The 15322-nt window shown below is 40.4% G+C and overlaps 1 protein-coding gene across 7 annotated transcripts in view; it reads right to left on the bottom strand.

Annotated features, from left to right (window-relative positions):
• Positions 1-15322, bottom strand: part of EYA3 (EYA transcriptional coactivator and phosphatase 3) — a 61620-nt gene that overhangs the window by 13020 nt on the left and 33278 nt on the right. For 5 of the 7 annotated variants that reach the window (XM_032202166.1, XM_032202161.1, XM_032202164.1 and 2 more), the window contains 4 exons: positions 10537-10674; positions 5847-5929; positions 4149-4332; positions 61-200 (listed from right to left, as the gene is read on the bottom strand). In XM_032202166.1, coding sequence (XP_032058057.1) covers positions 61-200; positions 4149-4332; positions 5847-5929; positions 10537-10674 — 545 coding nt within the window. The remainder of the gene's footprint in view (positions 1-60; positions 201-4148; positions 4333-5846; positions 5930-10536; positions 10675-15322) is intronic. The other 2 variants (XM_032202168.1, XM_032202167.1) reach the window with 1 other exon arrangement.

Genomic DNA, 15322 nt, shown 5'->3' with positions numbered 1-15322 from the left:
AGAGACCTTTTACCACCACACCATTCTGTAGTGCTACCTGTAGAAAACATTAGTACTTACCTCCAGTTCACTGTCCTGTGAGGAGGAGGTGTCTGCTTTCCTCTTCCCTCTGTTCTTCCCAGGGATGTTTTTTCTTGCCTGCTCATCTAACTCTTTACTTGCTGTTGCTCTTGACAATGATGGACTTGTGGATGCATCTCCTGCAGAAAGAAATCACAGAGCTCTCATCCCCTCATTTCTCAAAACAGACACCAACACAAAACTCACAGCATTTGACCACAAGCTTCCCCTGCAACAGGTAAGACACCTTGTGTTATTGAAGCAATAGTAGTCGAACCATTGTTAAAACACAAAATATGATTTCATTGTCCCATCATTTTAAAATAGCTTTGTCTCCTGAATTCAGTACCTGTCAGGACTGACCTACTTACTGCATTCTGCTGCAGTAAAAGACATAGCACCCTTCAACCTAAGGCCTGTAAATCCCTCAAAAGTCTCTCTATCCTAGCACTGCTTTATTCTTCATTTGTTTCTTTTAATGCTTCTTGAGAGTTTCTGTCAGAAACTCTTAATCTGGAATGAAAGTACAAAGGAAAGTATTGAGTAATGCCTGTCCATCCTAGATTTCCTGGGCTAGTGAAATGAATTTTCTGTGCTGAGCAACCCTATATAAGACATGCTGTTTTCAGCATACACTACTCCCTCCTGTTCCACTGCAAAATATCTTTAGAGTAACAGTTAAGCAATAGCCAGTGTATGGAGTTATCTGGAGTATGTTCATCGTACACAAATCCATAGCATGATGACTGTACACGAGACAGACTACAGCTACATTGCCCAACCATTCCCCCCAAAACAAAACAAAACAGATAAAAAACAGGGATGTAGTTGGCCCTGGAGACAAAGGCTTGGCCAAGCAGCATGGCCATGACTGAAAAGGGATACATTATAGAGCCAATTCTCCAACCAGTAAGAACTCCTCTCACCAGGAAAGGGTAAAGCAGCATCACCAAGTAAATAAATGTTTTAATGTGCAGAGTACTATGACAATGGGAGACACCCTCTGAAACCTCTATTAACACTTCACATAGAAGATTTAACATCTTAGGTGTCTGCCTGACTTATTCAGAAATAGAACCAAAGTTTATCAGGAATGCAGAAAGGAATAGGGTCATCCATGTCCTCAATCCAGGGATACCAGATGGATGACCTGGACCAGTTTTTGACTCTGGAGCCAAGACAACTTGAAAGCTTTTGAATTTGGCCTGGGTCTTGAGCATGAAGCAACTAATGAACATGCGCCAATTCCTATGAAAATTCACGTAGAATGGTGAACTCAAGAGTACTCCTGAACTAAGAAAATGTCACTGAGAACATTAACAACTGGGCCATTCTCTGACTGGTGGCTTGAAGTAACAGGTCAATTGCTTGGAGCTTTCATAATCATGTAAAAACAGATTCAGACGTGTAGATTTCCTGCTGTTTGCTCCAACTAGAGGACAACTGCTTCCTGAAAAAGGCAAAGCACTTGAAGCACCATGCTTCTTGATTTACAACATCACAGCATGCTTTTTGTCATCACCTTGCTGTGGTATCCCACAAGGTAAAGATGGGTTGACAAGAAAGGTATGGAGAACACCTCCTGTCTTAAAAAAGGACTCGAGCCCTTTTGGAGCTACAGGAGCATATGATAGCTCTCTCTGGAATTTGGGGAGAAGTAACTGTTTCCAAGTTCTACTTCCCAGGAAGGGAAAGCCCAGTCAGTTGGACCCTGTGGACTAGCCAGGAATTCTGCCCAGCCAGAGCTCACAGCATTATCAGCAAAGTCATCCAGTAGTGATACCTGTATTCTCTCTTTGAGGGGAAAAAACAAACAATCAAAAAGCATTTAGAAAGACACCAATTATTGACATGTAAAAGCAAGGAATACAGGTGTACTGAGGTCAAAGTGTTAATTATTACTATGGGTTAAACTAGGCAATTTGTTCTGAACTGAACAGCAGTTCAGAAGCAGCTTTCCCAAAACAAAATGTTGCATGCAGAGTTCTCCTTCTCTGTGCAAAGAGGACTGAATACACTCAAAATCTGGCATTTGCCTAGTAGATGGGTTTTGCCAAAACAATAGTAGGTATCTGGAATGCAGGTCAAGTTATTGGGGATATATGCCTCCAGGAGAGAATGCTCTGGTGAAATCCAGCTATCAGAGACAAGCCTCAAAAATAGCTCTGAGGCCATGTTCACAGGGCAGCCACTCAGCAAAGCACTAGATGGACTGAGACCCCAGAAAACACTGTAGAAGTTACAAGGAATTAAGAAAATAAAGGTCCTGAGATAAGCTTAGAAAAAGGCAATATTTAAAGCAAAAGAATCCAACTATTGGTTCAGTGTTCCATTCCCTTGGACATCTAAGGAACCAAGGACCTACAGTGCACTCAGTACACTCTGTGTACTTATGCCCAAGGCATGCAGGGAGTAGGTGAGCTAAGACATAGCAAGTTCTGTTTCTAAGAGCCTGTGACACAGTCATTCACAGGACAAAAAGATCTATGGAAAATAACAAGCAGAAAGGAAAAAAAAAAAAACATTATGAAGACCTAACTGTAGTCACTCTTCTTTAAAACACCTAAACCAGAACTTAAAACTTCCAGCAAGCACCAAAGGAGAGGGTTTAAACAGCAGTCGTGCGCTGACACTGGTTATCAGATAGGTACCCACGCAGCTGCTTGTTCATTCTTCCCTCCAGTGGGCCAGGGGAGAAAACAGGTAGAACAAAAGTGAAAAAAATTGTGGGTTGAGACAAAAACAAGTCTTTGTCTTGTAACAAGAGAGGAGGAAAAAAAAATCAAAACCAGGTGCTGCAAAGGCCCACCACCTCCCACAATGGGCTGATACCCAGCCAGTCTCTGAGCAACAGCTGCCTTGGAAGCCAAAATGCCCTGCCGCCTTCTTCCTCTGTGTCAGTTTTTATTGCAGAGCATGTCGTTATATGGTATACATGTATATACCACATATATATGGTATATGTATTTGGCCACTTTGTATCGGTTGTCCCTGCTGTGTCCCCTTCCAGCCGGAAGTGTGCTGTCAATACTACTTTGGCCAGAAATCCAAAACACAGCACCATAAGGGCCGCTATGAAGAAAGTTAGCTTCATCTCAGCCAGACACAGCACACTAACAAAAATAAAGTGAATCTACAACAGACATCAGATTTCATTTGGTAAGTGCTCTACAACAGAAACAGAATCTCGTAACACCTTGTGTAAGATGCTGGAGGAAGCACTAAGTCTTTGCTTTTATTGTTGTTAAATTTAGAAAACTGTAATTTTGTTGAGAAAAACCTTAGTCAATCAATACCTCTACAAGCTGGTACATTATATAGCATTAGTGGAGAAGGTCAGCCAAAGATGTGACTTCTCTAGAAAAGTCAGTTAAGTCCCTTTCTACATTTCTTCTAATAACAGCTAAAATCTGCCCTGACAAGTGTCAGGTAACTTAATGCTATGCAGAGCTGTTCACATACAAAGCACAGCAGCTTTCAATGGTTTACATGATGAAGCAGACAGAAGAGAGGAAAGTAAAGGATGCACTCCAGGGCACATCAGAGACCAACTCATTGAGAGGTTGTGGCCAAACTACAGCTCTTAAAAATGCATGAGAAGTTCCAAAGGGCCTCCTTACCTGGGTTTGGCAGCTGTGTAATATGAATACCTGGCTGCAGGAAGGTAAGAGCTAGGAGCTATCAAGGCTGGATATCACATAGATGCCCTGGAGCCCACGTGGACACCCAGCCCGGACACATGACAAGAGGCAACATACCCCAGAAAGCTGCTGTCAACTCCCCTTCCAGTCACCCCCGGAATTCCCTCTCTCTACAGCATTCAGAGTATATGGTGTGTGTCTCCCAAACCACAGTAGTATAAGATTTCCAATACATAAGTCTGGCTGGCCCACCACATAGTCTGCACATCAGTAAGACAGAGTGTGACGATGGAAACAAGCATCCTGTCCAGGATTGCACAGCACACAAATGTGCTTCAATTACACATTTTGAAATAAAGTTTTCTCCATGTCTGCACACTGTGTTGTTTATCAAAGGTATTAGCCACCCTGTTACAGATGCCACCCTGTTAAAGATGCAACCATTACCAGAGGAATGTCTCTGCACCGTCCGTGTAGGCACCATGGCATTTGTTTTTTCAGTCGGATACGTAGTCGTTGCTAATGCAGTACTCTCCGCGCTGCTGTCTGCTGGTGTTATGGCCCCAAAGCCAGAACTTGGGTAACACGTCTGGTACTGACTTTGGCCAAGGATTGTGTATGTAGGATATTCCTATTAGAGGAAAGGATTAGTTATGACAGGACACTCCTTTCAGAAAACATTCTATATCATGGTGACTTTTATACTAGAATATGCCTGTCAAAGAAAAATGTCAGCAAGAGCATAGTCTGACTTCGACTTTATGCTATTACCTTCCACACACATAGGAAATCCCCAAGAAAGGATTGAGAGAGATGACTTCCCAATAGCCTCCACAGCAGGGAAGTTCTGCCCACAGAAGGCCAGAAACCACAGGGATTTTCCTCTGCCTCTAGTTTCTTCAAAAATGAATTTATATAAATGATGTGACAGTAATAGGGGAGCATCCAGTTGATGCCAAGGCATCAGTCCACTATCTTCTGGAATTTGTGTCTTTGTCTTGTGTTTTACTTTGATACCAGATGTACTGACAGCAATAGAGAACGGCTCTGGCATTGACTCAGAATAAAATCCCAGCCACAAGAGATAAAGGATAAAGTGCCTTTACTCATGACCTGTCTTCAGAAAGCAATTAAATTGCACACTGTGATTAAAGATATCTATTTCTGAAGACAATTTACTCATTTCAGAGTTGATCACTGAAATCAGAGGGTTCCTGAACTCAAGCTATACTTGAGGATTTTCATTTCTGCTACTGATAGTAGAGAAAATAGCCACCCTCTAAGTGCCATGTCACATTCTTCTGGCACACTGCACACTTCCAGTTCACTCAGGGAGTTTCTTGAATTTGTGAACATGCATCAGGCAATTCAGTCTGCATTACAATCCAGTCAAGATTTTCTCCTTAAAATTCTAAGCAAGTTTATGCTAACGAAAGAACCTTAAAAAGCAGCAGTGTAAATATACAAGGAATTTGCTTTAACCCTTGGATTTCCCACAGCTCCTGTATTCTCCTTCTGCAAAACTGTGATGTTGAAGGGTTTCTTTGCAATATCTGAATATTCAGACTGGCAGTTAACTGCTGCCTGCAGGAAGAAAGGAGTTATTACCCCACAGTAGGACATACTGGAAGGGCTCTGTTCTCATAATGGAAGGGCTCTGGGCTTTTTGATTTTGTTTTATTCTAACTATCAGAACACATATCTCACTCAACTTTTTTGATTGTGTACAACATACATTCCTTTTCTTGCTGAGGGAGATCAAAGGTATTCAAAAGATGTCCAACTATAATCCTCCCTGTAGTTTGGTTCTAATACTAGTTCTATTGTTTCTTTTCCAGTGTCTCTCATGAAGAAATCTCAGTGCTCTGTTTAAGATTCACCACACGATTAGCGGATAAGGGCAGAGCTATGGACAGCTCAAATAAGTTTGCTGTGAAGGTCAAAGGGAAGAGCAACATCGTCAGAGACACAGCAAGAGCAATTTTGCTGACTTAGAGTAACATAATGAACCCTATAATTTTAGTAACCATTGTGCTCTACTTAAAGTTGTGCAAATATTTTGCTTTCTTCTGTTAGTTTTGAATAATGTGTTAAACAAAGGTGAATGAGATGCTGCACATAAATATAGCAAGGAGGAAATTTTACCTGTGAGATGCTGGCTACGGCTGATGTAGAAATATTGACAACAGTCGAAGATGTAGACACGGGATTGGCATTGGTAGTTGATGCTGTAAAATTAAGAATTACTTCATATAAATATATATGTTTCAAGAGAAGTACGAGAGACAAGACCAACCTAAGATGTAAAATAAGTTAATAAGTTCTTACTGGCTTAGGTGCAAGCATTTGTGCTTCCAGCAGAGCTCTGCTTGTAATGGCCAAAAAAGTGTTGGGGGGTATCTTGAAACCAGTTAAATTTCCACCGGGCTTACAGGGGAGGAGAACTGACACACAGTGATCTTTAAAAACATCATTTTCAAGTGTTTCGGAAATTTTACCTAGAGCTTTTAAAAAGATTTTTCCCCCTCTGTGCCCGCTAAGCAACTGGAGTTTAATCAGAATGGCTACATACCTTTACTAAAAGTTTTGAGAAGACAGAAATCACATTCTGATGTTTAATTATAAGCAATTAAAAATGAATCAGAATAAACAACAGACATGAAGCATGTTTAAAATCAGTTCAATAACAAAATGCTTATCTGTTTGCATTGGAATTAGTATGTTTAGTTTAATTAGATCAAAAAAAATAAGGAAAGAGTAAAAATATTTCAAAATATAATAAGGGTGCTTCCTAGTGGAGAAGTGAATACATCTCCCCATATATATCCCTGTAAGATTACAACTAGTTTTTTGGATGAGAGTTTCTGAAATAATTTGTCAACATGTAGGACAAATTGTTAGAGACATCTAGTTGTTAGTAAGAATTTTAAGATGTTTAATACTCTTCACATCACTGCATTCAGTTCTTCTAAAGTACTTAAGAGGCAACTAGACCTTCCGGGAACAACTCATGGCATCTGCTATATGTCATTTAGCAGATTTGATGATTTTACAGTGACAAGGCTATAACATTAAACATTACTCCACAGAGTTTCAGGAACCTCAAGGATTAGTGAAAACAAATACAGAAATAAGCACAAACAAAACCAGCATGTACTAAACCAAGTGCCACCAAGAAATATTTTCTTTTGCTAAACCTAATTTCTTTACACACAAATAAAACCAAAAATTGTTAAGAAACTTATGAAAAGACTTGAAGAAATACACAATATCACCTAGTTTACCATCACTCTGAGAAAAGCCTTTCTGCAAATCACATCCACGCAGAATTCACCCCAAGACTGAAGAACTCAACATCCTGAAGACTTCAGTCTTTCTAGCCCAGAGAAGCTGCAAAGGGGAACAGACCACCACGAACTCTTAATCAATATACATTGTATTACAGCAAGCACAGGTACTACCTGGTAAACAGCTCCTGGAAAGAGGAATCGATCCAAAATATGCCTCAAAAAAGGTGAAAAACAAAAGAAATACATCTTAAAAGAAGTGCAGAGATACACAGTATTTACAAGAGGTGGGAAAGTGAAGTGGCCTCTCTACAGAAGCAAAAATAAAGGCAAGTGATTAGCCCCTGGGAATCCCCTCACAGATAGGAGCAGCAGTGTTCAAAAACAGGTGTAAGGAAGTTTTGGGGGTGAACATTTAGAAAAAGGAAAAAAGGCTGCACTAAACAGTAATAATGGCAATGAAGATATTCAAGTGCATGTTGTAGCTATGCAGCTACTAGAAGCAGGAGCTGTGAGCATCAGGGACTTGTCAGATACTCCTCAAATGCAATTGCTGAAGAGCAAGGGATAGTTTCCAAATAAAAATCCTTTTAACTATACATATTACAGAAACAATCAAAGCTGCTGTTTATAGTAAGAAAATGCCACCTGGCAGGGCACTGCAAAGCATGGATCTCCAGAAAAGCTCCTTGCTAACACAGAATGAAGCTCATGGGAAGCTGGAAGAAATGAACTACCAAAGTTGTTCTACCACATCGCTCAAAATTATCATGGAGAGCAAACAGAAAGAGATTCACCTCTGCAGTGCACTGAAGAGGCTGCTTCTCCACTGAGACAGATCACAGAAGTTTAAAAATAAACATAGCAAAAAACTTCCAAGAGCTGGGACTCTGGTTAAAAACACAGACCACCCAATCCCCAACTTCACTGTTTACCTTAACTCCAGTCTCATTCCAAGATTACTTTTTTAATTATCCTGTATCTGTAAAATGTAACACATCAGATCTTTATAAATGGCTTCTACTACATAGATCAAGCAATTCTTTCTGCACAGGGGGTCAGCACCTTTGCCTCTAAATGGGCCAAAAACACACAAAAATGTTTTGCATGGATGTGCCAGAAGGGATTTTTCATGATCATTTCCTGATCTCAGTTTTAATGGTCCTGTAAACAGCAGTCTTTGCCTTGAAGCTGCCATGTCTCTTTCTCTTCTGATTTCTCGTTTTCTCCCCCACTTTCAGAGCTCGTCTTCAGACCTTTCATCCCTAACTCCCCTGCCTCATTCATCCCATTCTGTCTTGCTTCAGTTGTTTTCAAAGATCCTGTTTCAAGCAGCTTCATGTGCTGGGAAGGGAAATGGTAATTAATGCATTTTACATTTCGCTTGGCTGCATTGCTCACATGGAAGAAAGAGGTGAGGCAAGAAGCAGCCATCCCTCCCATGTCACTGTCAGCACTTCACAGAGCCTCTGCTACTTGCCATCACAGCTACAGCTTGCATGAGTACAAAAAGCAAAATTCTCAGTCACTAAGCACCATCTGACCTATTACCAGGGTTTAAATATCATTTTAGTTCAGTCCACCATTAGTCTTCAGACTAAATTGTATTGATCATGCACTGTAAACACGTCCATTGGGCCAGCAGCACCATACAACTGTTTAGCACTCTGTTTTGTTTGAAAAAAAAAAATATAAAAAGATAGATCTTCAAGAGATCAATGGTCTTTGTCCATCCTTCCAGCTCCTGTTCTCCACTACCTCCCCTGCACCACCAGTCCAAACAGAGACTTATTTTTTCACACTTTCAAAGTGCAGTCCGAAGGGAAACTCTTCTCACAACATGAGACTCCTAGGCCACATTCTTACAGATGTACAGGTCAAGTATTTTAAAATCTTCCTGCGAAGTGAGGACTGACAAGTGATTTCTTTTACCTCATTTATTCCTAGGGATTTACCTGCTTGCTGTAGCACACCAGCTGACAAAACTGCCTGAGGTCATATTATGCAGAACTATTTCTGACAAATTCCCCTTTGCAGTTAGGGCTAGTGCTATAAAACATTACCATTTATTCTGCCAGTTGAAGTACCTGGAGAAGAGTTATATTTAAAGAATGGTAGATTTCCAGTGGTATACTTCTAATCACAAACTATTAATATGAGAAGTAAATTGAGAATAAACACTATACTGTGCCATTTACCGTCACAATGAAGCAAGGCTGAGCACGTACCGTGACATAAAATGTCTTTCCTATCACTGAAAGACATGCTAAGGAAATCTATTATCTAATTATTCTCCTTTACTTGGCACTCGTTAGAACACATCTGGATATGGCATTCAGTTTTGGTCCTCAAGCACATGAAAAATGCTGCTAAACTTGAACAGGTCTGTCATAGAACTACCCAAATGGTCAGAAGCTGGAGCATGTGCCCTGCGAGGGGCATGTTGTAGCTATGCAGCTACATAAGGGCAGTGGGCTTCTTCAGGCTGGAGAAGAGATGGCTTTGGGGCACCTAACATCAGCCTGCAATATCTACAAGGAAGTAATCAAGAAGACAGCGCCAGGTTCTTTTTGCAGGTGCACAGACAGAGAAAGAGATAAATGGTCAAATGGTCAGATCATGAAGGAGAGGATGTTCTGACTTGACAAAAATAAAATAAAATAAAATCATGATGACATTCTGTCACTGGAGGTGGTGAAATCCCGATCCTTGGAGGTTTGTGAAACCCAAATGGATAAAGCCCTGAGCAGCCTGGTCTGAATTCAGTGCCAACCATTCTTTGAGCAGGAGGATGGACTAAAGATTCCTGAAGTCCCTGAGTTATTCCATGAAAATATCACACATGAAATAGATTAAGTATTCCTGAAATGGTTCCTACAACCTATAGAGACAAATTTTCATAATTCATCACCCAAATGTAAATGGCAAAAATTCAGTCTAAAAAAAGGGTAACTATTTGCACATATTTGCCATAAGCTGATTGCTATGGAAGCTGGTGAAAGTCAGCACACAGCTTTCTTAGATGGGACACTTTAGCGGTGGGAATACCTGTAGACTAGTTCTGTAATCACAAATCCACTTTCCAAGCTGGAGGCCTCACACAAGCAAGACAATATCCTGCTGTGCGTGTGTGGAGGGAGGGGGGGAGCATATACATATAATATAGGAGCCTTCTACTGCCAGAAGGAAATAAAAAAAATCCAGCCTGAGTCAGTACATTTACTGACTTCAAGCTAAAGACCAACAACAACAAGCTGCATGAACATTCCCAGTAAAGGCATGCAAGAACACAACATTTAGTCTCCTTTCCCCATCCCATTTGCTCTTCACCCTGTTAAGTCCATCAGCATGGCACCAAGAAGCCAGCCTGGTGCATACAGAGGTACGTAGCAAATACAAAGCCAAATACATACACACGCTCAAATAGAAAAGAGACAAAGCATAAAGAAGCATGCACAAACCAAGAACAAACGTGCAAGCCTCTCTATTTGTGGTATCTATACTCAATTAGGTGGAGAGAGATGCAGATAAAAACCATGCCAAGTTACCTTCAATGGAATAAGAATAATGTGCTGGGCTGGGCTGGCTTGTGGTTAACCCTGTAGTGCAGGTAAGAACACTGTGCTGACTTGTAGATGGAGTCTGAATTAAACCACTTTCAGGTTTCATACCTGGCCACAGTGCACCTGAATCAGATAAATTGGACCAGTTATAAACAAATATGCTGGGACCAAACAGCATGCTGCTACCTCAGATTAAGATTTTTTGCTTGTCACAAAAGCAAGGAACAAATCACACATGGAAAATGTTTAATTTCTGCATTAGGAAGCCCTGATTGTCAGGCAGCACATGGGTTAGAGCTGCTGACAAAACTTGCTGAAAGAGAAAATTAAAACCACCACCAAGACCAATTTCCAAAGCTTTCAATTAAAAACCCATTAGTGTAACAGTAAGACTCACTGCCACGTAGGTATAAAGGAACTGCTAATACCTCTGATGTTTTGGGCTGAGTTTCACAGCACTGTAAATGACCTCAGCTATTACATAGCAAGGCTGGGGTTGGTATCAGTTAATGTCAAGGTCAACACTTCTACTGCTTCACTGGATTTTGGGTCAAATACTTAAAAACAAGCTAAAAGTCAGTAAAAGAAAAAAAAGGGGGGGGGGGAATCTGAAAGTTTCCTCTAACTTTTCTGCCATTCTAGAAAGTATTTGTAACAATAATGGCAAAAGCACACCTACAGCAATGTGATTTTTAATTTGTATGTACAAGGCACACACAGGAAGTGTGGTTTTAGCTCAGGCACTGTGTTACGGCCTAGTCTGCTGTACTAGTGACAACAGCATCTGACTGCAGTAACTCATCTGGGGCCTGGCTCTTCAGGACTTGTCAGGCACTTTTTGTTGTTGTTGTTGTTGTTGTTTTGCTTGTTTGTTTTTTGTTTCTGAAATCAAATTTCATCATTTCTGTTTCTTGCAATTGTAAGCCCCAGGAATCCAGCTGGGGTCTGAAAGATGATTGTCAAATACTCAAGACGCTCCAACTTTTCCACCCTCCTGGACCAAGATTTGTTTCAAGGAAGTAGAAAAATTTTCACTAGGAATAAGATACTGCGTTTTTAAGTTTGTATAGAAGAAAAGTGCGTTCATTCTTTCAGTACCAGACTGACGGGATAAAAGGATGCTGAGGTCACATTTTTATGGGATTAATGACTCAAAATTATCAACCCAGAGTATGAAATACATCTAGTAGTTAAAGCTGCTGCAGTCCCCATGGCAAAAGTCTAACCTGCCTGGGGTTAACCTACAGCCAGTTAAATGCATTTCTCCTTGGCCTGCAGTAAAAAAGCAGGTATTAGCTCAGAAGATGTACTTAAAAACAAGCAGGAGCGTGCAAAGCAGAGGGACAAAGGGCATCTGGAGCTAGGCACAAAGCTCAGGGCCAGCAGAAAGATCAACCTCTGTCTTAAACCCCTTCCAATTCAGGGAGGAAAGCACCAGCATCATGGCTACAAAAAACAATTGCAGCCTTTCAGCTGCTCCAGCAGGATGAGCCATGGGCTACAAGCTCTGAGTCTCTTAGGCAGAAGGTCACAGGAGATCCTAGAGCCAGACAAGGAGTATCTCCAAGAGCTCACTCCTCATTGCAGCTTTGTCAGAATCAAATTCTGCAGTGGTTCTTTGAGATTGGGTATGTAGATAAATCAGTCAGTCACCTATGAGTCAAATTAACTCACCCATCTGTCTATCTGTATAGCCACTCAGGGTTTGGTTCTTGTTTTTGTTATGGTTTCAAACCTTGAGAACCTTGATAATCAGCAAACAAAAGGGAAAAACTGATTTAAGGACAATTGCAAACATATTGCAGAAATTCCAGGACAAAACGTATGGGAAACAAATCCTTTAAGGAGAGTAGAAGGCATTGTTTTTGTTTAGTCTGGAAAGGGAACGCTACAGTCTTCAATTAAGTAAGTAATTTTTAGAGAGGACAGTAACCAGAGCTCCTCACAGTGCGAGATAAGTGGACAAGTAGCAAAGGGCATTGATATCAGACATTCACAGAATACACCAAGGTACCTAACCACTGTGATGGTGAAACACAAATCACCTCTGAATGCTGTAGGATAATCATCATACACTGGGTTTAAAGCCAGATCAAACAGACATGTTCAGAGGTTTTCACAGGGTTGGTTGGATGCAAGTGCAGGAGCTAACTCAGTGTGTGTGTGAAGACATCTTTCATACCCAGCTTTCCACGACCGCCTCTTTGTCATCACTCAATGTACCTTTCTACGTGACACTCTACATTCTGTTCAGAAAGGCACACTCTTGCACTGGCAATACACATCCTTCCCTGTTGTCCTGCATTTAGAAACTAGTGCAGCCTCCAAGATGACCAAGAAAGCAGGATAAGATGGATGTAAGACTCCTGCACATCTGATGGCAGCACTGCAGCTGAGGCAGAAGAATGTCATAGGACACATGTACATACACAGAAAGACCCCACACAGTATAGTCTACCACATGTATGTTTTTCTGGAGTAAATGTAAACCATCACATCTACAATATTTCTAACACAACCTTAAAGCCACGCACATACAGCTTGTATGTCATTACTCTCATTTTAGTCTGTTTTTTTTTTTTTTGTTAAATAAATCTCTCCAGACCACAAACATGTTTTGTGTGCAACAGTCAGCAGAGCACTAAACAACAGAGCACTAATCACAAAAAAAAATATTCCAGCACAAGGACAAGTGACTAACAGGCATATATATGTACACATACATGTGTGTGTGTGTATTCACGTATATATATATACACGTGTATACACACACACACACACAGAAGGCCATCTTTTCTCCAAAGGCAGCACCCTGAACTGAGTGATCTCAGGACTGTGTTTGCTTTTGTCAGCTGCTTCAACTTCATGCATAAAATACACCTGCCTTGCTCCAGTTAAGAAATCCATGATGTCTTCTTTTTGACATAGAAGCAAATGCACAGTAATAAGACACACAAACCTTTGGAGAAGGCCCTTTGATGTGCTGGTAAAACACTTGACCTACCTGGCCAAGTTCTCACCTGCTCAATGGAGATACTATGAGCAGACAATTTCTAGACTTTCCATTGCATCATGCATATTTAATCCTCAACGCTCCACCGGACCTGTCCATCTTCTCAGTATGATCACATACGTACTACTCCAGTAATGGAAATCATACTGGAAATGTATGATTTTAATATTTCCCTAACACTTAAATTCAGAATAAAAAAATTGGGTATTTAATAGTAGTCCATGAAAACTTTACCAATGCATTTCAGTAATTGATCACATTTCAAAAAATATTTAATGGACAAAAGTTGCTATGAAGTTAATAGAAAATGCTGATCTCTTGCCTAGATCTTCAGAAGATACTTTGAATGCAACAGAAGTTAACAGTTAATTAACTAATTACTGGCAAATTCCACAGACTTTGAATTAAAAAAAAAAAAAAAAAAAAGATAAAAAACCACCACTGCCACCAACAAAACACCACAAAAAAACAAACAAACAAAAAAACCCTACCAAAAAAATCTACCACCCCACCATGAAAATTTCATAGACAGGTCTAAAATATCTTTTAAAAACATCTTGGCCTACAAAACCAAACCAAACCAAAAAAAAAAAAATAATAAAAAAAGGAAACACAGCACAGAAAAATACAGAGAAGCAGCCTCAGTGCACTGTCCACAACAAACTGCGAATAAACACCAAACAAGTGAAGGAAACGACACCACCAGATGCACCAGAAGATCATGAAAGCAACGGGAAGGCACCCTGGGAAGAAGAGTACATTCCAATGACCATACCACAGAGTCAGGCACTGTCTGTCAGTAATGGACTGTTTGAGAACACCCAACACTAATTCACAAAAAAAAAAGGACGAGTACGGTGTTTAGAAAGACAGCAGACAAACTACAGTGGCAACTGAAGACTTGGGTCTGGACATGATAGAAGACAGACTAGATGATCTTCAAAGGTCCCTCCCAACCCAAACCACTCTACAATTCTGTGACATCAGCATCAAAACTCTCCATGCTCATTCATCTTTCCAGGGACAAGCTCTCCTGAAGGAATGACTGGAGAGGTCAGAAATCACAACGGACATATTTGAACCTTACTGAAGGGACTGCGCTAGAAGTGCAGAAGCAGCAAACATCAACAGCCACCCAAATGCCCCTCTTCTCCCGAAGAGCCTCAAGTCTCTCTTTAAAACAGCTCTCACACCCTCAAAGCTCCTACTTCATGTCTTTCAAGCAGTTACAACAACATATCTCAGCATTAATACAGTGCTAATGTGATTTGGGAAACACTGATTAAACCCTAATGAGCCAGCTACTACAGAATTATCATTATATTCCTAAGGATACCTCAATGACAAACAAAAACTCCTTTCCAATAATTCCAGCTATATGGGGGGAGAGCGAGAAGAAAAGGGGCTGGAGGGGAAGAAGTGCATACGTAAGTTTTACATGTTGACCATTTTCATAAAGATAACAATTTGTGCCAAATCACATGGTAGTTTAGCATATCTAATAAGAATGAGCACAGTTGCATCTGCTTTTCCACACCATCTTTTAAAAATACCATGACATATCCGTTGTTTTGAAATATATATATATATATATATAAGTACTGGTTCTGTCAGTGGCTAGCAAGCCATACATGTTGCTTTGTTTTTATACAATTAGTTCTTCAGCTATAAAAACCAACGTTTTACACCCAGAATTCCTAAGATTTTAGCACTGAAAAAAAATTGGCAAGAGGCTCTGTTAAAATAGCTATGCAATAT

The sequence above is a fragment of the Aythya fuligula genome, chromosome 23, assembly GCF_009819795.1.
Source record: "Aythya fuligula isolate bAytFul2 chromosome 23, bAytFul2.pri, whole genome shotgun sequence".
Taxonomy (NCBI): domain Eukaryota; kingdom Metazoa; phylum Chordata; class Aves; order Anseriformes; family Anatidae; genus Aythya; species Aythya fuligula.
The sequence above is the reverse complement of the archived record's forward strand: the minus strand, read 5'-3'. Positions and strand labels throughout refer to the sequence as shown.